Below are 22,313 nucleotides of genomic sequence, written 5' to 3'. Positions count from 1 at the left end.
TTCATGACAGGTAATAAGCAACAACATTTGAGAACTAAAAGGAGAACAAAAATGAGATCGGTGGCTGCAATAAACAACATCTGAAGAATCATTCAGTAGATGGACATTAGTGGTTAAGCTTCAGAGTCACACAATGAAAAACATAAATACATGACTAGTTATCCCTGGCAGACCCCACAAAGCCTGAAGTTCAGATGCAAAGGGCTGTTTTGGTAACTCAGAGGAGATAGAATAATACAATGATGGTGTTTCTATTCATTTGGCATAAACTCTTTTTCCTGTCCTAAGCAGTTTCACAAAACATCTTAAAATTCTATCTTTTCCTGTGTGTTTCTATTAGAGATTTCAAGGAAAAATCCTAACACTTTTCTCTTGAAAGTGATGAAAATAAAAGCACTGAAGTCACAATGTTTTAACACATTGTCATGCAGTGTTTCAGAGTTTATCTTTGGGGTATAAAATAGTAAGTGGGCTAGTGTAAAAAATATTATGCACTAATTAGTTACATGTAAGAACCAAATTAATCCCATTTTTTTTGGAGAGAATTTAATTTGAAGAAAATCAGCTTCCTGACTTGGTTAAAACAAAGACTATAATGTAATGAGACAAAAGTGAAGTAGTTTAAGTAATAAATGTTTAATCAAAGAATTTTACATATTAACAGCATTCATTTGGCCAAACATCTACACGTTTGTAGAATCCTACTGTATATAAAGTGGGAATGTATCAAGTATAGACTATGAAAGTGCAAATAACAAGTCAAGGTTAGAGTAATTTTTTTTTTTTTTACATTATAAAATTAACTTGTTTACAAAATAGGCTTTGCCAAACTTTATTTCTGAACTGTAAAGTCAATGACTGTGTTGTTTTTAAAATATGTACCAAGGAAATACAAATTGAATAATGATCATTTTTCATGCTCAGGAGATAGCACAGAAACAAAGGGTACTGCACAAGGCGCAAGGAACCAGAACCCATCACATACACTGTCTTCACACAGAGCACTCTTTCTCACCTTATTGCAGCTTCGCAAGACGCCTCAATGTGATACAAAGACTCTTTCTATTGAAAAGTTACAACTCGGTCTAAAAACTGATTGGTGTTGATATTTTTAATCCAAAATAAATTTGTAAAAAAATCCTTTAATGGACTGTTTCAGTTGAATATACAGTAATACACTGTAGACAAAGTCAGTATTTTCCCCAACTAATTTACTGGGGATTGATATCACTGTTTCTGAAGACCGGGGAAATAAAAGCTAATGTGGACCTTTGATATCCATGGCCTAGGAGCGATTCACACACAGTTTATTCTAAGGGAACCCGGGGAATATTAAGTACTCTAATAGAGTGTCCTAGCCATATGAATTCCAAGTACAAGAGTTTCAGAAACAGGTTTTGGAGGAAAAAAAACCGTAATCACAACTCACATGGATATCCATACTAATGTAACCTTTTACCCAGCCCAGGACTTGCCTGTACAAACTCAGTACTGAAATTTTGGTATCTGTAGATTTCTGGTAAGAATCTGGCAAAACATTAAATGGAGTGTTGCATATCTATTTTGTTTATGTTACGCTAGTTTTGATAATATGTAAGTAAAACAGCCATTCCAACAGTTTACTCTAGTTTTAATTACACACTGTATCACTGTATCTTAATTACAACTAAGACCAGTATTTTCTTCACAGTAAGACACTGATAACTAGGAAGTTGATTTTTTTTCAACACTAAACAGTAATCACACAGCAAATGAGTATTGTGCAATAGGACAAACACATGTCAGCATTTGCTATTTAGGCAAACAAACCGATTGAACATTTAGTTGTTACATTTACTGTAAAGGCAAGGCCATGGGTGGTTTTATGGAGGTCTTTGCAATTCATAGCATAGTTATTTCAGAAGAGACACTGAAATTTCAATTACTCACTTATTTAACTGGCAACTATCCATTTAGTTAGGCAAAGGCACGGTAACATGTTGCGCAGGATGTTTCATTGAAATTTTTTAATAATTGTGGGATTTACTATAACTCATGAAAACTCCACTTTTTTTCTATTTTATAAAACACCATTAAAAGTAATTGCACCCATTAGTAATTAGAATGCACTGTAAAAGTGTGAAAACAAAGAACTATGATTGCACTTCCAATAAAGTGTCTCTTAAAATACAGCACCGCTGTTGCTAATCAACTGTATTTTAATATTAAAATAAACTGTTTTTAACAGCAGCATTAGGTTTAGTTAACTTAAGCTACAGGCTACATTTATTTAAATGCAGTCTCCATGGCAACAAAAGCCCATTATATTCTGGTACCAAGTGGCACCTTTAACTCCCGAGAAGGCTGAGACTACTCTGGAGCCCTCTAGGACACTACACACCTAAACGCCTTGTTAGTGCACGAGTCAGTTTGGCACAAGTGGACTGGAAATAGACATGAAAAGAAATCTTTGATTCATGTGAATATTAAAACTACACCGTGGTAGACGTAGCACTAAAGAGATGCCTTGGATACCTCAATTCACACCGCTCAGACAAAAAGGAATAAAGTTATAGAAGAGCACAGAGATCGAGGAACAACATGTTATTAGATCTGTCCAAAATAACTTCTAAAATGAAGAAAACTTTTTTCTTTAAAAGAGGAAAAAACCACCCAAGGATTAGGGAGTAAGCCTTTAATTTAAACATTCAATTTAAGTATCACTGACTTTAGGCTAAACAGAGGACTGCATTTTCTCACAATGTGGAATCTAGCCTATTTATTCCATTTGTGTTTCTCTTACTCTTCTTTTTTGTCAGCACAAAGGGGAAAAGCTATCCAATTAAATACAAAAGAAATTCCCTCTAAGGTAAAAATCAGAAATGAAGCTACCATTCAAGGGAACTCCTTCGTATTCAATACTAATGTCAGTGGTTTATAATTGAGTTGGAATTAAGTGGATCAAGTCTCTACAAAGCATACTCCACTAGAATACCATCTGTACCTGTGATTCATTTAGAGCCCAGAGGTGTGCAGTTCACACTAAATGTACTTGTTCAAGCCAGTCACTTGAGGTCTGAGGTGTTTGGCTTGAAGCATCTGAACCATCCCCATTGTTGGCTTCCTCATTACTACTAATGCCAGCTTGAGATGCTGCTTCCCCAGCCAGAGTATTTTCTTCCAAAGGATTTTCTTCTTCTACTTGGGTTCCTCTACCTTCACTGACCATGGCATCTTGCAACACTGAATCTTCTGGTGGCACCAGCTCCACATCCCTCTTACCTTCTGATTCATCTTTGACACAGGGGAGCTGGGGATCTGCACTGATTTCTGTAACTGCTGGAGGAATCAGGGCGATACTCTGAGGATTCATGTCATGAAACCAAGCCATGATGTTGCCAAGAAGATTGTCATTGATGTTGGCATCCTGGCCAGCTGAGTCAGGGTCACTGGATGAGGGATAGAATTCACTTCTCGCCTCACTGAGAGGGTGTGAACTCAGAGTGTCAGTTGAAAATGGGTCACTCTCTGCTCCTAATCTCATGAGGCTGTCACCAAGTTCCAACAGCTCAGAGCTGCTCAGTGCAGCCCGAGGGCTATCTGTGTTCCTGGGGACCGAGTCTAGTCTGGAAGGTAAAGAGGTGCCTATCGCTCCTAAGGATGCTTCATTATTGAGGAAGTCTCTATTTTCCTCATCAATGGCCAGCCCGGATTCTTGCAATGACAATTGTATTGCAAGAAGTATATTGGGATCATCTTCATCCAAGGAACTCAGAGCCTGAGGCAACAGAAAGTTAAATCACTTTAAAATTTAAAAGGAAAAATTATTTAACCTAATGAAGTTTACCAACTATTCTTTCACCAGATAAATAATACTACCTCTATTTATACAGAATTATTGCTTTATCTACTCAAATCTTAATTTTTTCCTTGTCCATGCTAAAGAGAAAAAAAATTCCTTAAGATAACTCTGACATTTAGGAATCTTTTCCTGTAGTACATCTCTGAAACAAAGATTTTTAATGAAAGGAAGAAAAAGAGCAATAAAGTAAAAATAGGAAGTCAGGCTAAACGGAGAAAGAGCAAAAACAGGAACAATGAGGCTGCCCACAAAGGCTACCTGAAGAGAGTCCTGGTTTTCAGAGCGACTGGCAGGGGTGTAGTCACGCAGGGAAGAGCTGTGCAGCACGCTCATAGATGCGGAACTTACCACAGAGGCACCCGGCCTGCGGCCACTGCCACCATCTGGGATGTCTGTTTCAAAGCAAGTGGAACCAGAGACAATTCAGTCATACAAGATTTCACACATGTTTTTTGCACTTATTTTTTTAATTTTTATGTTAGCAAGCAGGGGAGAGGGGCAGAGGGACATAAAGGGAGAATCTTAAGCAGACTCCACACTCAGCACAGAGCCCAATGCGGGGCTCAATCCCACAACCATGGGATCATGAGCCAAAATCAAGAGTCGGAAGCTTGGGGCGCCTGGGTGGCTCAGTAGATTCAATGTCCAACTCTTGATCTCTGCTCAGATCATGATCTCACAATTTGTGGGTTTGAGCCCCATGGTGGTGGGCTCTGTGCTGACAGGGTGCAGCCTGCTTCAGATTCTGTGTCTTCCCCTCTCTGCCCCTACCAGGTGCATGCCCATGTGCTGTCTCTTTGAAAATATATAAATAAGCTTTAAAAAAAAAAAAAAAAAAAAAAGTCAGATGCTCAGTGGACTGAGCCATCCTGGAACCCCGACACATCTTTTTATTTTAGTCAATAATTTGTCTTTCAGTGCTGGTGAAAGCCTGTGTTCACATGTTCACTTAATCTTTCAGAGATTCTCCTCCCTATATGTCTCATCAAAATATATCTAATATTACCACTTCAAACACGATTGCTCTTTACGTTTTTGTTTGCATTACATATGGTTCTATTCATAAATGCAAGTGCTACCACCACTCTTGTTTTCTTAAGCAATAACAAAGGTATTTTAGTTTTCAAAGTTCTTAAAACTAAAGAATTTTGGAATTACAATAGCCTGAAGAACAAATCTTTAGGTTCATTGATCCTGACTTATTAAATATGATCTGCTGACATAAGAATTTGAAGATTTTCCATTAAGAATTTAACATTTAAAAGTTGATAATCAAAATAATTGATTTCTAGAGGTGCCTGGGTGGCTCAGTCAGTTAAGTGTCTGACTTTGGTTCAGGTCATGATCTCACAGTTTATGAGTTCAAGCCCTGCATAGGGCTCTGTGCTGACAGCTCAGAGCCTGAAGCCTGCCTTGGATTCTGTGTCTCCCTCTCTCTCCCTGCCCCTCCCCTGCTCACATACTCCTTCTCTCTCTCAAAAATAAACATTAAAAAATAAATTTTAAATGATTTCAGAAATTTTCTTTTAAAGAATGTTAACGGGAGAAGTGAAGCTAGGAGGAAAATATTCCATGAACACAGTTAACAGTGATCAACAGCTACAATTTATTGAGTGCTCTCTAGGTGTTACTAGTGCTTAATTAAGGGTTTTATACACATTATCTCATTTAATGCTCACAATGAGCCCACAATGTGGCACTGTTTTTATTGCTTCTTAAAATGAGGAGACTAAATCTTAGAGAAGTTAAGTCAACCTGACTGAAGTCTTACACTGATACATAGAGATGGGGTCATGAATGCAGGTTCCAGCTGACTCCACAGCCCGTGTTCTTTTTTTTTTTTAATGTTTATTTATTTTTGAAAGAGACAGTGAGCGAGCAAGTGCAAGTGGGAGAGGGGCAAAGAGAGAGGGAGACACAGAATCTGAAACAGGCTCCAGGCTCTGAGCTGTCAGCACAGAGCCCAATGCGGTGCACAAACCCACGAGTTGTAAGATCATGATCTGAGCCAAAGTCGGATGCTTAACCAACTGAGCCACCCAGATGCCACTCCACCGCCCATGTTCTTAACCTCTCTGGTTTTATGTATCCTGTGACATTCAAAGCATCTGCATATTGATTATATATCTACACTACAAACTATTTCACAAACATTTAAATTTGCCAGTTTTAAGAATAAATTCAAGAGAACTAAAAAGACTAAAACCGAGCCAACTTAAGAGCTTACCTAAAGTGCTTTCACTCGGCTCATCAGGGTCTGGAGGGTTACTGAGCAGACTGTGCACATCTCCTCGACGGCGTTGTTGTCTGTGCCTCCTCCGATACTGAAATTCAGCATATTCCTGCATAAACCAAAGGTTATAAAATACAGAAGAGCATGCAATTTTTTTTAATGCAAATAAAACACACACTTTTTTTCCAGGAAAAAAAAATGTGTGATTTTATATACATATAAAGTCACTTGGCATTAACGAAAGAAACTTCAGGTTTTGCCATGCCAAGGAAACAGAAAAGGTAAAATGGAAAAAGAAAAATTTTAAATAGTCATTACAACTGCCTGGATAAATTGGGAATACTTGCAAGCTCCAATGCCAGGGCAGAACTGAGCCTTTTTCATATGCCTGGGTCTTGTTACATAATGTTTAACACCATAACGATTTTGCTAATATGTTAGGCTTTTATTAATATAAGCTAGGCTCTTGGAGGTCTGGTTTTTAAAAAGTGACTGTGATATACGCAACAGAAAGGGGGAAAAAAAAAGTGTACACTACCAATTGCTTATCAGACTATGAGATTTTGCATTCCTTGGGACTACAACATATCATACTCACAAGTTAAATGATTAAAAGAAAAATGTGAAATTAGCTTTAAAATAAGATGTTACTTGGCTTCCTTCCTATATTAGTTAATATGTGGGGCTATCTACAACACAGGCAGAGGGCATATGGGAAGGATGAAGGTATGGGTGGAGGCAGAACCTGGGACCACCTGCTACTATCTGGGTATACACATACTTTTCCAGGTTTTAGTGACGGAAGAGATTAAAAGAGAGGCCAGTCAGTGTGCATGACACTAGCACAGATAGGCTGATTTTGAGAATCATTATAGAATCTTTCAGTGATAAACACAAATAGGTTTATGATCATCCTGGTTACCCTAGGATATTCAATATGTTTACGTTGTGAAAGTACTAGAATAAAAACAAAGACAAGTTTTTACATCATAAATAATACTTTCACATCACACTACTCTGGTTAAATTTATTTAAACTCCATTTATGTAAACAAGCAGTTGGACTCCAATATGAAATGGGAGGCATCCTACCAGGTTAGAAACCAAGAAAGATCCTACAGGTTCTCAGAGGGATTATTTAGGTTCTTTAAAATTTACTGCTGAGCTGTGGTATGAGTTCTTCCTTTGCTGGAGGCCCATGATCCCAAACTGGATAACTATTATGTGTCATCATGGTTCACTAGACCACTGAGGAACACTGCATTTCTTAGCCAAAGATGGCATGAAAATTTTATTTCAGTTCAAGGTTTATATTTAAGGACAATTTGCTTCCTTTGTACACTCGAATACAGTACAAAAAGTTATTCTGAATTAATAAACTATTAGTTTAGTTACTATTACTATTACTATTAGTTAGTAATAGTAAACTATTACTAACCACATAATACACATATTTCCAATTTAAGAAAACTAAAATTTGGGTTAAAAACAACCATAAAAGAGGGGTGCCTGGGTGGCTCAGTCGGTTAAGCATCGACTTCGGCTCAGGTCATGATCTCACAGTTCGTGGGTTGGAGCCCCGTGTCAGGCTCTGTGCTGTCAGCTCAGAGCCCGGAGCCTGCTTCAGATTCTGTGTGTCCCTCTCTCTCAAAAATAAATAAAACATGAAAAAAAAATTTTTTAAAAACAACCATAAAAGAAACTTGTTATAATTACTCTGATGGTAAACCCCCAATAGCATTCTCTCATGATGCAACAGGCTTAAAAAAATTGATCTCATAAAATTAAACCTATCTGAAAATTTCTAAGAATTCCTAGATTTTTATATAAGCATATGAAAAAGCTTTAGTTGTGGTACTCCAAAAGGTTGAAGAGTGTTAAGGTTACAGACAAGACTGAGAAATTTTAAGATTTATAGGAGAAAAAGCTGCTAGGAGCTTTTTGTTGAGCACTAATTTATTGAGCACCAAATTTATCAGTGACTTAAAGAGATGCTTTAATCCTTCTAGAACTTCCATGGGGTAGATACTGTCATCCATATTTTACAGATGAGAAATTAAGGAAGAATGGGGAGCCTAACGTGTAATAAGTTCCAGAGCTAGACCTTGAATTCAGGTGTCCCTCAGACTTTAACACTATGCTCTTTCCTCTGGGCTCCACTGCCTTTAAAGTGGTACAAAATACTTATGATTGTCACTGACTCAATTTAATTAAAAAAGGAGAAAGATGGAATTAACTTGACTGAAAAAATATAAATTCAACCTAAAAGTCTATTGAAGTTTGGTAACACTAATTTTTTTTTTTCCAAAGTATATATGAAGGCAAAGAGCTAATTTTTAAAGATATTATTTTGGCAGTTACTTGATAGTCAGAATTTTAGAGTTTCACACTGTAGAGTAATTCTTTAGACTTGCAATAAGGTTTACATAAAAGCTTGGTGTTTCAATGTGTCAAAGACTTTAAAGAAAAATAAAAGTAGTTAAAAAATTCTTATAAAACTTATGAACACATAAAAATAAATTTAAGAAGGAAATGTTACTTATACTTTCATAATTGTCAATCTCTGGAGAACAAGAGCTCGATAATTTTATTCATAAATATTCACATGTGAGGTAGCAAGCTTTCCTGTTTTTTACAAAATGAATCTGTGCCAGTCACATTAGTAGGTCCTCAATATTCAAGGACAAATATTTAGGATTCCTAAAGTTACTGTCAGAGCTAGAAGCTACAAGAGATGTGTACATGACTATGAGTACACTGGTAAAGGTTTTATTTTTGCTCAAATAAAGCTAAATTGTTTTCTACCTTGAAATACTGAAATCTTTAGTACTCTTTTTTTCATAACTGAAGCATGTTTTTCATGCTTTTAGGTAGAAATTTTCCATAACATCCTCAAAGTTGTAATAGAATAATAAGCATAGCATAGAAAAAGGTTGATAATTTATTTTATAACAGTTTCAGTAATATATTAAAGTCTTTATGCAATTTAAGTGAATTAAAAATTTTCCATATCAGAGCTCAAAGCACAAATTGTTTTCTCAAGTCAGTATTTTCTTAGATATATCTACCAATACAACAGGCCACAAGGTGATTGCAAGTATCCTCAGTAGCTGAAAAGACAAAGTATCTGTTTTAAATAATCCACAGTCATTTCTAGATAATTTCATTCTCCTTCAGTTGAAGACAACAAATGGGCTATAAATTATAAAGTTTCACTGTTTGTCCTGCTCCCTTCTAAGAACTAAGTTAAAAGGTTATTGTAACATAAACACCAGATAGTATACTGTTTTAGAGAATAAGGAAGGAGAGACAGAAGTAGAGATAACTGCTAAAACCATTTAAAATCAGACTCAACAGGAACAGTGGCAATTTAAATCTCAGAAAATAGCAATGTGATTAAGATTTTCACTCTATCTTATTTGTGGGAATTGCTACTTGTAGTGTTAGTATTTTAGACTGCATTTTATTTATTTACTTTTAAAGATTTTATTTTTAGGCAATATCTACACTCAACGCAGGGCTTGAACGCATGACCCCGAGACCAAGAACTAATAAAGTTCTTGGTGACTGAGCCAGTCAGGCACCCCCTAGACTATTTGTATCTTAAAATCTATCAATAACAACTAAAAAAAAAACAAAAACAAAAAAAAATCAAGACAAAAACAACCAAGAAGAGGGTGAAAATCTTAAAGAGCAGAAAGCAACTAAGCAAAGCATTTTTTCTGCATAAACATTATTAATGTCAAGTTTCCACCTTAGAAACTGATTTATAAATCAATTCAATCAGGTTGTTGCAGCAACTTAAAAAAATAGACTGTGCAGGTTTTTCATAGATTCAGACTGAAACAAGATTATGACAAAAAATGCATTTCTAATAAATAAAATTTATACTCATTAACCAATTTGAAAATACACTCCAAAATATATGCTATATGTTAGCCTTAATTGTGACTGTTCAGTAATTACAAATAATAAAAAGGGGGATGCATTTAACAATGTGATGATAATCCAATACCACAAATGGCTAAATGCAGGCTCTGCTGAGGCATTTTTATTATATAAGAAAGAGAAAACATTGCCAACGATCTCAGTAGGATTTAGAATAGATAAGGGTGGAAATGCAAGCAAGATATCACTAAGGAAAAATATAATTAAAAAACGAAACAAAACCCCCACAAAACAATTACCTCAGGTGATGCAAATCCTAAATATTCCCAATCCCATGTTCCACCAGCAAAGCTACAAAGAAATTGGACATACCATTTGATTTATTATCAGCACTACAAAGTATGAACAATCAGACCCTTGCCCATTGAACATTATTTTTAATTCCTCTGCTTGCAACTTGCTTAACCAAAGTACACCAACTACTGAATTAAAATGATCTTTCAATTAATTTCTTTCAAATTCTAATTGTTTGTGTAAAATAGTATAAAAATAAAAATCATCATGTTATAACAGTATTTTATGATTGCTTCTATTTTTATGTGTTTATGTAAAAATAGGGTCAAAGGAATTTCTAATGAGTATAATTGTTATGAATAAGAAAACATGCTTTAATTTATAGTGGCAGAAATAGTGTAAGTATCTGAAACAACCAAAACTCAGCTGTTCTTTATTGGATGAATATGAATCACTTAAATTATTAATATGAGATTTCTAATTTCTTCATAAGCTCTTACATAAAAATATAAGTATGACTATAACAAGTTGGCAAGGCTTTCAACTTTGACACTGTAAGATGTTTATGACTATCATATCACTACATACATTACATATTTGAAGTGATGCATTAGAATACTCTGAATTATGAGTTCAATGAAGTGTGAAATTAACCTAATTTATTCCAAGAAACTACACAATGACAAAAAATGAAAAAAAAAAGAAATAGTTCTGTGGGTGAAAATCACCAAAAAGAAGTTAACATGCTTTTATCAGCTATCCATATTTAAGTATAAGTAACTTCCAGGAATATAAACCCTAGTTAGATAAAAAATAAACCTGGTGGCATTTGTGGCTGGGGCTAGGATAATTTCCACAGTGTGCATCTTTTTTACCTGCGCCTTGGAGCTTCTGGTGAGTCTGCAGGAGCAACTCCCCGAGCCACAGATGCCAGGAATTCTTGTCTCTTCTGCTGTACAAGGCATGCTGCCTTGATGATCTTGTGGCGGGGTGTACGAAGGTAAGGCCTATTGACTTTTTGGGCAAGGTCTTCAGTGACCATTTCTAGGTCTGTCTACGGTTAAGAGAGAAAAAAGAAGGATTATAGGCTGAGTACGTTAGTCAATTGCAAATCCATGGTCTATCTGGTTTCTCAGTTAAATCTAACTCTTTTGAAGTCAGAAATTAATCCAAATTATAAAATAACTTCCTATTTGACACATACTTCTTTTTTACAAATTTCACAAAAATAGCACTCATTTGATAGACATTTATAACAATGTAGAATGGTATGGATTACAAAGACATAGTATACCAGCTGTCTACAGGAAATTTATCATTTGTCTATGTGAAAAAAAAAAACGAGTAAATTTCAAGGCACTACACATGCAAACACATGACTGCGTAGTGTAGATGTAGACCAAATGTAAATGCTGAAGGAATCTGAGGCAAGGCAAGACCCCTGTGATCTGGGGTTAGGTCTGAAAGGCTTCATGGAGAAAATTATATTAAGCTTTTAAAAGAAATGTAGGATATACGTTAGTAGAGAGCAGTTCAAAGGGGTGACATGAAAATTGTAGCAAGAGAAGAAAGTTTGGTGGATTAAAAAAAAAGAATGTACAATGAAGTTGGTTAGCCACAGTGATGTCACTTGGCTTAGGTGTTTTTGTTTTTAAATGCTGTAACTTTTTCAATTGGACTTTTAATATAAACTGGTAAATAGCAACTTTCCCATCTAGTATGTAATGTGGTTTCATCTTTGAAGATAAAATTTCTAATTACATAATCAGAATTAGGCCATATTTCAACATCAGCCAGTGTAAAACAAACAAATAAATGTGGTAGGAAATGTTTGCTCAGTCAATAGCTCAGAATTGACTCAGATCTTACAGTGGCAAATTTAAATACAAAAAAATTTCAGTTTATTACTGGTTAACTTTTCCTTTATTTAAAAACCATTCTAAAAATGAAAACAAAATTGTTTACTGGTCACACCCAAATAAGATAAAACTTAGTTACGTGGTTGAAAAAGGACAAAATCTGTTTTTTTTATAATAACTGCATTTAAATTTAATTTTAAAAAGATATCTTACTTGCATGAGTTCAAAAATTTCTTTCTTTGTGCTTTTAGGTTCTAAGAAAAATCCATATGGATAAGAACACTTGAGAATGCGTCGAGTTTTTAAGAGCACATGAACTGCATCTTCAATGAAAGTGGTATCTGGACAGCCTCCTTCAGCTATAAAGTAAATCAGGCACAGTGAAAAAAAAACTGTTTTGCAAATATGCTGTTATACTATTAAATGACTGAGTTTTCTTAAAAAAACACTCACAACAAATGATCTCTGGGAAGAAACTGAAGTAGCTGTATGATAATAATAATTTGGACGACTAAAAACCTACACAAAACATTCATGTGTGGCTTGTATACATTTATAAATGAAGCACACACTGCAGCCACCTAGGAGCACTAATGGCAATCATGAAGGAATGTGTACACGAAGTCTGGATTCTGTTCTTACCCTGTTGGTTAAACAAATCTAGCTTTAGGTCAACTCCTCTTCACTATGTTTTTCAGGTTATCTTTACTGAAACTTTGCTGATTAAGAGATAGGGGCACCTGGGTGGTTCAGTCAGTTCAGCGTCCGACTTCTGTTCAGGTCATGATCTCACAGTTCACGAGTTCGAGCCCTGTGTTGGGCTCTGTGCAGACAACTCAGAGCCTGGAACCTGTTTTGGGTTCTGTGTCTCCCTCTCTCTTTGCCCCTCTCCCACTCATACTCGGTCTGTCTCTCTCTCTCTCTCTCAGAAATAAATAAAACATTAAAAAATTAAAAAGGAGTTGAAAACAAAGGCGGGTGGTGTCTGGCTGGCTCAATCCGAACAGCATAAGACTCTTGATCTTGGGGTCATGAGTTTGAGCCCCACATTAGGTGTACAGATTACTAATACAAATAAACTAAAAAAAAAAAAAAAAAAAAAAGGAATTAAATGCCCTGGTAAGTTGTTTGCTAGGAAAAAAAAAAAAAAAAATAGCCTAATTATGATTATGCTTCTGCAAAAAAAAACATTGTAAGAAAAAGATATTATGGAGGGACAACTAGAAAACTAATGCTAGTAAATAAAATATATCAAGGAGAGAAAGAAAGGGAGGAAGACTGAGGAAAACAGGAGATGAAACTGCCTTAATACTGAGACTATTCCTTTTCCAAGTATCATTATAACATTCTAGCTTTCTCCTTTAACTGCAAATAAAGGGAAACTAAGCAGTAGAATCTAGATTCATAAGTACTTTTAAAAATAAGATTATTCTGCATGCCCGTGGAAAGAAATTACATGTGTACGTACACACACTGATATATACAGACTATTCCAAAATACCTACCCTAGAAGAGGGATCTGAACTAAGATGTAAAAAAGGAAAAACAAAACAAAACAAACACCATCCCCCACTATGACATGTGTGAGAAGTATGTGAAGGTTTGTTTCTTAAACCTTTCCAATTCTTACATCATTTAATGTATCTTATTATGTTGTCTAGAACCACCGGAAGGTTCAATATAAGCAGTAATTCACACCTACAGATATTTACTAAATGTTTGCTATGTGTCAGGCATTGTTGTAAGTATTAGGGACAGCCTGAAAGAGACAAAAATCCTTGTTTGAAGAAATGTAGAATGTGTGAGGGTTTTGTCCCTTCAATTTTCACTATGGACAGTACCTCAAGAGTTTGATAATGGCAATATAGTTACATCATTACCAAAGTCTAAAAACGTAATTAACAAGGAGACAAAGCTGCTATTGATACTTTTTCTCCTACTCTAATTTATTTAATTTATGCTTACTATCTTAATTAGGGAATTACCCTCATGAAAAGGGGCTTTTTATAAACTAGAGCAAATACAATTACAATTGCATTTTTAGGCTGAAAACCTTTTATATATAAGTTATGATTATATTAAAAATATGACTTTAAAACAAATATGGTAGAACCTATGCTCTGTGTGGTCATTGTGAGATATTATATTTTAATGATGCAAACAATTCTTAATCCAATTTAGGAATTTTTTTGGATTTCCATCTTAGGATCTGTAAGTCAGCCCTATCACGTCTTTGCTTTTAGACTCCGATGTGCATTATTTATCAGTGAGATGATTTCTCCCAAAATTGTACTTGACTTCCATCCCATTAGGCACTCTGCTAAATTTTCTCAAGAAACTTTGGGGCTTCAGTCACACTACAGTTGGGGGGGGGGGGGCATGTGAATCTTGCTCTTTTGACTATATCAAGGATGCTTTTTAGGCGCTTTTAGGGCCCATCCACTGTTTCTGATATTGTAGAACATTAGCAGTGGCGCAGAGGAAGCAAAACTATAATGTATGTTTATCTGCTAATAGCACAGGCTACATTAAGAGGAGCATATGAGGTCGTCTGGGTAGAAAATCTAATTACAGGGGACTCAGCTGCTGAGATGTACTCTGGGCTTCAGAGAACTCTAAGCAGTACCAGAATGAGCTAATGGAGATCATGTTTTCCTTGAAGGGCCTTAACCTCCTACCAATTAAGTGACTTAAGCATGGAAAAGGCTATTTTATATTAATTATCACACATACCACTTATAACTTACTTTCTTTGAGAGCTCTACTCAATTGCTCCATCTTTTCTTTGGCTGTTTTAAGAAGGCGTTGTTCTAACTAAAGGAATAGAAATACATAATTTATATAATTTTATTTATTTACAACAGTATAATTCAGAGCATTTGAAATGATTTGGGACATACCTGATAGCTATGCTCATGGTTTTTAAATCTTGTATAATAGTGCATAAATCTGTCAAGTTCCTGAAATCGTTTGTGTTTTTTCTCAGCCTAGGAAACAAAAGTCCATAAATGACTTTTATAAATAAAATACTAGCTATTAAGATTGGGGACTTTTGTCACTTAAAATTTTTATTAGTAATAGGTAATTGTGTATACCGATTTGCTGATTATTTTATTGAGAGAAAAAAAACCAGTACATTTTTAAGGCTACCAGAACAAAGTCTTGCATTTGTATTCTCTGTGATAAACCATTGAATCTATGATCCCAGAATGTAAGGCAAAGATGCCTCTCGAGACCTTCATTTATCAGATCTTCGATGTTTTACTACGTTGCTTGTTGCTATGGGCTGAATTGTCTCCCCCCAAAATTCATGTTGAAGCCTTAACCCCCAATGTGACTGACTGGATTTGAAGACAGGGCCTATGTATGAGGTGATCATTAGGGTGGGGCTTTAATCCAGTAGAATTAGTGCTCTAATAAGAAAAGAGACACCAGAGGTTTCTCTCTCTCCATACCACGTGAGGACATAGCAAAAAGAGAGCCAGCCCTCTGCAAGCCAGGAAGAGAGTCAACTACCAGAAATCGAATTGGCAGGAATCTTGAACTAGGCTCCAGAACTGTGAGAAATACCTTTCTGTTATTTAAGCCACTCACTTTATGGTATTTTGTTATGGCAGCCAAGCAAAGAGATTTATTATATGCTATAACATAATACTGTATTGTTGACATTATGCTAAAACTGTTAACTCATTACAGAGACAGGGATATCTGAGACTTATCTCTACCAATATATAAAAAAAAGGAATATTAAAAAAAAAAAGCTCTCAAGTTGATAGACCTATTGTGTTTAAATTAAAGGCTACTATAAAGGCCTCATTATAACAAAGGTAGGAAAAGAAGAAATGCAAAATACTTGCAATGGTATTAAGTGGCTTAGCCAGAGGCCTTAATTTAAACAGTTGTTTACCTCCACAGTCATTTCCTTGGATTGCTCCTCCACATGTTGAATGACTTCATAGCGAGTACATCTGTAATAACCTCCTGTGGAAGAACTATGTTTTTTCCATTCTTCTAGGCAAATCCAGCAAAAGTCATACTTGCACTTCAAAAGAAAACATATATGCAAACATCACCCTGTGTTAAGATGCAAATTGTTTTCTGATTTCAATCAACCACTTTGTAGAGATTAAACAATTCTGCCTCTGTGACCAGGAATAAATCTTCACAAAGACATGCCATGTTTTTCAATGTGTCCTCTGGGAACCTCATCTGCACTATGAAAGATGTGGGGGTAGTTCAAAATTACTGCTGATGAGGATAAATGAAAAAGTAAATCATAATATTATGAAGTAGTATCAAGGAATCTTTAAAAATAACAATAGGAGGGGTGCCTGGGTGGGTCAGTAGGTTAAGCGTCTGACTTTGGCTCAGGTCATGAACTCGCTTTCATGAGTTCGAGCCCCACGTCAGGTTCTGTGCTGACAGATCAGAGCCTGGAGCCTGCTTCTGATTCTGTGTCTCCCTCTCTCTCTGACCCTCCCCTGCTTGTGCGTGCTCTCTCTCTCTCAAAAATAAAGATTTTAAAAAATTAAAAAAATATATCAATAGGATATTCTTTCCCAGTGATAAAGACAGATACAATATTTAATATTTGATTTTTCCAGTGCATGGTAGTCTTACTTTGGTCTCTGAAGCTTCACCAGTCTTCATCAGAAGTTGTTCTGATGACTTTGACAAATTGGTTTTGAAACCAGAAACAAGTTTGAAAGGTTTCTAAGTAGGAGGACTGATATAAAACCTGTTTCTCATTTTTAAGAAAATTTCACTTTCTTAATTACCAAAATTAGCAGATAATGCCAAAAATATGAGAATCCCAGTATGAAAATACATCCTTTTTAAATGCTTACAGATTGGGGGTCAGAAAGATCTTCTCATTTTAAGTCTGTTTTCTTCTGGCACTTTTTTTTTTTTTTTTAACAGTTAAATATTGGAGCTGTTCAGAATTTATCTGGGTATACTGTATACAGTATGGATTCAACTTTCTTTTCCACACAGCTACCCAATTATTTCAATTCTATTTACTGAACAGTTCATGTTTCTCAACTGATTAGAGATCCTCCTTTATGTAATATATACTAAATTCCCACATATCTGTGTCTATTTTCTGGGCTTTCTATTATGTTTCTAGATTAATCTCTAGATTCATGTCCCACCACCATGATGTTTTAATTATTGAGCTTTTACAACAGGCTTAGTATCTGACAAGGCTAGTTCCTCCTTAATGTTATTTTTCAGAGTTCTCCTAGCTGTTCTTGCTTTGTTTCTCCATGTGAACTTTTGAATTAGCTTATCTAGATACAGAAACAAAACCTGCTGGTATTTTTGTTTGGAATTTTTCTATCCAACAACTTCATTACCTTTCCAATTATCATCTTTTGTGTCCTACACAAAAGGGGGTCTTAAGGTTTTCTTCATATAAGTTTTGTGTATTTCTTAAGTTTCTTTCTAGATAAATGAGATTTTCCTTTTTAGTTTATATTCTATTTGGATGTTTTTGGTACACATGAAGGCTATTGCTTTCTGCATATTAATTTTCTACTCTAATTTACTGAATTTTGTTAGTAGTTTTTAAATTGATTCTTGTGGGTTTTCTGCAATCTGCAAAAAAAATTTTTTTATCACTTCATTTCTAATTTTTACATCTCTGATTTCTTCCTATTGTCTAAATATGTTGACTGGTATCACCAGTCCAAGTTAATACTATTTGAACAGCTCCTTATCTTGTTCTTGATTTTAGTGAGAGTACCTCTAGTATTTCCCATTAAATATCATGCTAACTTTTGGACTGAAGTAGATTTATTTTTATCACACTAAGGAAGAGTCCATCTATACCTATTTCTTTGAGTGTCTTAATAAAGAATGGTTGTTGATTTTTTTGTCAAATGCCCTTTTGGCACCTATAGAACATATATCTGGTTTTTCTCTTTGGATCTACTAATAAGACAAGGTATAGCAATTGCTCTTAAAAAGCAATAGCTTAAAAAAAATTTTTTTTGGATGTTTATTTATTTTTGAAGGAGAGAAAGAGCTTGAGGGGAGGGGCAGAGAGAGAGGGAGACACAGAATCAGAAGCAGGCTCCAGGCTCCAAGCTGTCAGTACAGAGCCCGAGGTGGGTCTCAAACCCGTAAACCATGACCTGAGCCGAAGTTGGAGGCACAACCGACTGAGCCACCCAGGTACCCATCATTTTATTTTTTAATGTTTGTTTATTTTTGAGAGAGAGAAACAAGTATGAGTGGGGGAGGGGCAGAGAGAGGGAGACACAGAATTGAAGCAGGCTCCAGGCTCTGAGCTGTCAGCACAGAGCCTGACATGGGGCTGGAACTCACCCACAGTGAGATCATGACCCGAGCCGAGGTCAGACGCTTAACTAACTGGGCCACCCAGGCACCCCCAGCAATAGCTTTTAATTTTTTTTTATTTATTTTTTATTTTTTTAATTTAAAAAAAAAATTTTTTTTTTTCAACGTTTTTTTATTTATTTTTGGGATAGAGAGAGACAGAGCATGAACGGGGGAGGGGCAGAGAGAGAGGGAGACACAGAATCGGAAACAGGCTCCAGGCTCCAAGCCGTCAGCCCAGAGCCTGACGCGGGGCTCGAACTCACGGACCGCGAGATCGTGACCTGGCTGAAGTCGGACGCTTAACCGACTGCGCCACCCAGGCGCCCCCAGCAATAGCTTTTTAAATACCGAACCATTCTTGTATTCCGGAAATAAACCTCATGTGGTCAATTACTTCTTTTTTTATAAAACAAAATTTTCTAATTGAGATATAGTTAACAATTATATTAATGTTTTCTGCTGGATTATATTTGCTAAGATTCCCCCCTCTCTTATTTAGGACTTATGCATTATTGTTCATAAGTAAGACTGATCTATAACTTTCTTTTAATATTTATAATCTTGTCAAGTGTTGATATCAAGGTTCTCACTTTATAGTAATTTGAAAGTTTTCATTTTTTAAAAATGTTTATTTTTGAGAAAGAGAGAGACAGAATGTGAGTGGGGGAGGGGCAGAGAGAGAGGGAGCCACAGAATCTGAAGCAGGCTCCAGGCTCCAGCTGTAAGCACAGAGCGCCACACAGGGCTGGAACCCACTAACAGTGAGATCCTGCGCGACCTGAGCCAAAGTCAGATGCTTAACTGAGCCACCCAGGCGCCCCTCATTTTTTTTTTTTTTTTAAAACAACTCCCAGAAATAGTTTAAGTCACAATAGAATTGCCTGTTCTTTAAAGGTTTGATAAAATTCTATTGTGAAACTGTTAGGGCCTATTGCTTTAAAGGGGGGAGATTGCTGAAAAACTTTCTGTCTTCTATGGAAATAAGTTTGTTTGGGTATTTCTTCTAGGATCAGTTTTAATAAATTATACTTTCTTAGAAAATCAATCCATTCCACTCCAGGGCGCCTGGGTGGCTCAGATGGTTAAGTGTCCGACTTTGGCTCAGGTCATGATCTTGCAGTTTGTGAGGTCAAGGCCCACATTGGGCTCTGTGCTTGACAGCTCATACCCTGAAGCCTGCTTCTGATTCTGTGTCTCCCTCTCTCTATGACCCTGCTCTGCTCATGCTGTCTCTCAAAAGTAAAAATAAACATTAAAAAAAATAAAAAAAAAAATCAATCCATCCAAATTCAAGTTTGCTTTATTTATTGATTAGTCCCCTTAATTCTTATATCATATTTTTGAACTCCCTTATCTTCATTTTTTTCTTATGTAAGCTTAATAGTTTATCTTATCTTAAAAAAAAAATATTTTTTGGATTTATTAGTTGTATTGTTTTTCAGTTTTTAAGTCACTGATTTCAGCTTAAAAAAAATCCTTCCTCCTGGTAGTCTCCAAGTTTATTGTTTTTCTAATTTTTAAAGTCATATGCTTAAATCATTCCTTATTTTGTATTGCTTTAATAAGGCTAGGGGACATTTCTGAGCATTGCTTTAGATATAGGTACTCAGGTTCTGATAAAGTAATATTTTCATTATCCTAGTTTTCTATATATGCTTTAATTCCCACTTTTACAACCTTTTTTTTTTTTTTTTTTTTACTCAGGAGTTGAGAGATTTAAATTTTCCAAATGGAAAGGCCTTTTGTACCTTTATTACTAATTTCTTTTTTTTCCTTTTTTAAATTAACTTTTTAAAAAAATTTTTTAAAATTTACATCCAAATTAGCATATAGTACAACAATGATTTCAGGACTAGATTCTCCAGTGCCCCTTACCCATTTAGCCCATCCCCCTCCCACAACCTCTCCAGTAACCCTCAGTTTGTTCTCCATGTTTCTGAGTCTCTTCTGTTTTGTCTCCCTCCCTGTTTTTATATGATTTTTGTTCCCCTTCCCTTATGTTCATCTGTTTTGTCTCTTAAGTCCTCATATAAGTGAAGTCATATGATTTTTGTCTTTCTGTGACTAATTTCACTCAGCATAATACCCTCCAGTTCCATCCACATAGTTGCAAATGGCAAGATTTCATTCTTTTTGATTGCTGAGTAATACTCCATTGTAGAGATATATATACCACATCTTCTTTATCCATTCATCCATCAATGCACATTTGGGCTCTTCCCATACTTTGGCTATTGTTGATAGTGCTGTTATAAACATTGGGGTGCATGGGCCCCTTCAAACAGCATACCTGTATCCCTTGGATAAATGCCTGGTAGTGCAATTGCTGGGTCGTAGAGTAGTTCTACTTTTAGTTTTTTGAGGAACCTCCATACTGTTTTCCAGAGTGGCTGCACCAACTTGCATTCCCACCTTTATTACTAATTTCTATTTCATTCCATTATGATAAGAGAATGCTACTATTACTATTTCTATTTTCTGCAGTATTACTGAGATTTTCTTTGATGAACAATGGTCAATGTTTTTGCTAATGCTCTATGGATACTTGCAAAGATGGTGTAATCCATATTTTCAGGATATAGAGTTTGAATATACAGCAATCAGATATACCTTAGTAATTATGTTAAATCTTCTGTATCTTTACTAATTTTTTCTTTACCTGATAGGTCATGAACACAGAAATGAAAGTCTCTGTATTCATCTAGCTCTTCACTAACATGCATTTACACAATAAATTGTGGATATCAAGGTTCTGAGAGTATGCAGGTTTTGTTGTTTGCTATTAGCAAACTCTGTGCCTAATTTAATACAAGTACCCTTCAGTACAGCTTTACTGATATCTCCAAATTAGTGGCAAAACTTTCTACAAAATAGCCAAATTTCATATTCTATTAGAAAAATAATACAGAATTTAAATAACTTTTATTTTTTAGTTGCAGCATATAGTTTTACAGACTCAGTTGAAGAAAATTACTGTAAGTGATTTAAAATGTGCAAGAATGCAAAACTTAGTCTCCTAAAAATTATCTAAAAGGAAATGAATAAAAGTGGGTTTTTTCCTGAAATATACAAAACTATTTTTATAAGGCTAAATTTGTTATTCTTCTGTTTTTTTAAAAAAAATTTTTAATGTTTATTTTTCAGATAGAGGCAGAGTATGAGTGGGGAGGGGCATAGAGAGGAGACACAAAATATGAAGCAGGCTTCAGGCTATGTGTTGTCAGCACAGAGCCCGATGTGGGTCTCGAACCCACGAACGGTGAGATCATGACCTGAGCCGAAGTCGGATGCTTAACTGACTGAGCCACCCAGGCGCCCCACTATTCTTCTAAGATGTTTAACAGTTTGATTCCAGAAAGTAAAAACTGTGCATTGCGTCACAACACTGTGACATTAATAAAAGTAGACTATGACTTAGTCATTATATTAGAGCATGGATTCAATTACACGTGATCTATTGTTCCACCTTCACATTTAAATTTTTTTTTTTTTTTTTTAACGTTTATTTTTGAGACAGAGAGAGACAGAGCATGAACGGGGTTGGGTCAGAGAGAGAGGGAGACACAGAATCTGAAACAGGCTCCAGGCTCTGAGCAGTCAGCACAGAGCCCGACGCGGGGCTTGAACTCACAGACCGCGAGATTGTGACCTGAGCCGAAGTCAGCCGCCCAACCGACTGAGCCACCCAGGCGCCCCTCCACCTTCACATTTAAAAAGAAAATTCTAAAAGTATAAAATTTTTCTGTAGCAAGGTTATTACTGTCTAGATGTCTTTCTTCTTCTGTGTCCTAAGAATTATTTGTTAGTTTCTTTTGTTCAATGCAAATACTTTAGATGGTATATTAGACAAGACT

The 22,313-nt window shown here is 35.7% G+C and overlaps 1 protein-coding gene across 3 annotated transcripts in view; it reads right to left on the bottom strand.

The window, feature by feature from the left end:
* Positions 1-617: 617 nt before the first annotated feature.
* Positions 618-22,313, bottom strand: part of ANKIB1 (ankyrin repeat and IBR domain containing 1) — a 143,795-nt gene continuing 122,099 nt past the window's right edge. For 2 of the 3 annotated variants that reach the window (XM_019443297.2, XM_019443298.2), the window contains exons 12-20: positions 16,022-16,156; positions 15,015-15,101; positions 14,862-14,928; positions 12,328-12,473; positions 11,131-11,309; positions 10,261-10,312; positions 6,069-6,183; positions 4,100-4,233; positions 618-3,757 (exon numbers count right to left, since the gene is read on the bottom strand). In XM_019443297.2, the coding sequence (XP_019298842.2) occupies positions 3,017-3,757; positions 4,100-4,233; positions 6,069-6,183; positions 10,261-10,312; positions 11,131-11,309; positions 12,328-12,473; positions 14,862-14,928; positions 15,015-15,101; positions 16,022-16,156 (1,656 nt within the window). In that variant the 3' untranslated portion in view covers positions 618-3,016. The remainder of the gene's footprint in view (positions 3,758-4,099; positions 4,234-6,068; positions 6,184-10,260; positions 10,313-11,130; positions 11,310-12,327; positions 12,474-14,861; positions 14,929-15,014; positions 15,102-16,021; positions 16,157-22,313) is intronic. The other variant, XM_019443299.2, reaches the window with a different exon arrangement.

The sequence above is a fragment of the Panthera pardus genome, unplaced genomic scaffold, assembly GCF_024362965.1.
Source record: "Panthera pardus isolate Hobbes unplaced genomic scaffold, ASM2436296v1 HiC_scaffold_8, whole genome shotgun sequence".
NCBI classification, from domain to species: domain Eukaryota; kingdom Metazoa; phylum Chordata; class Mammalia; order Carnivora; family Felidae; genus Panthera; species Panthera pardus.
This window is presented reverse-complemented; position numbering and strand designations above follow the sequence as displayed.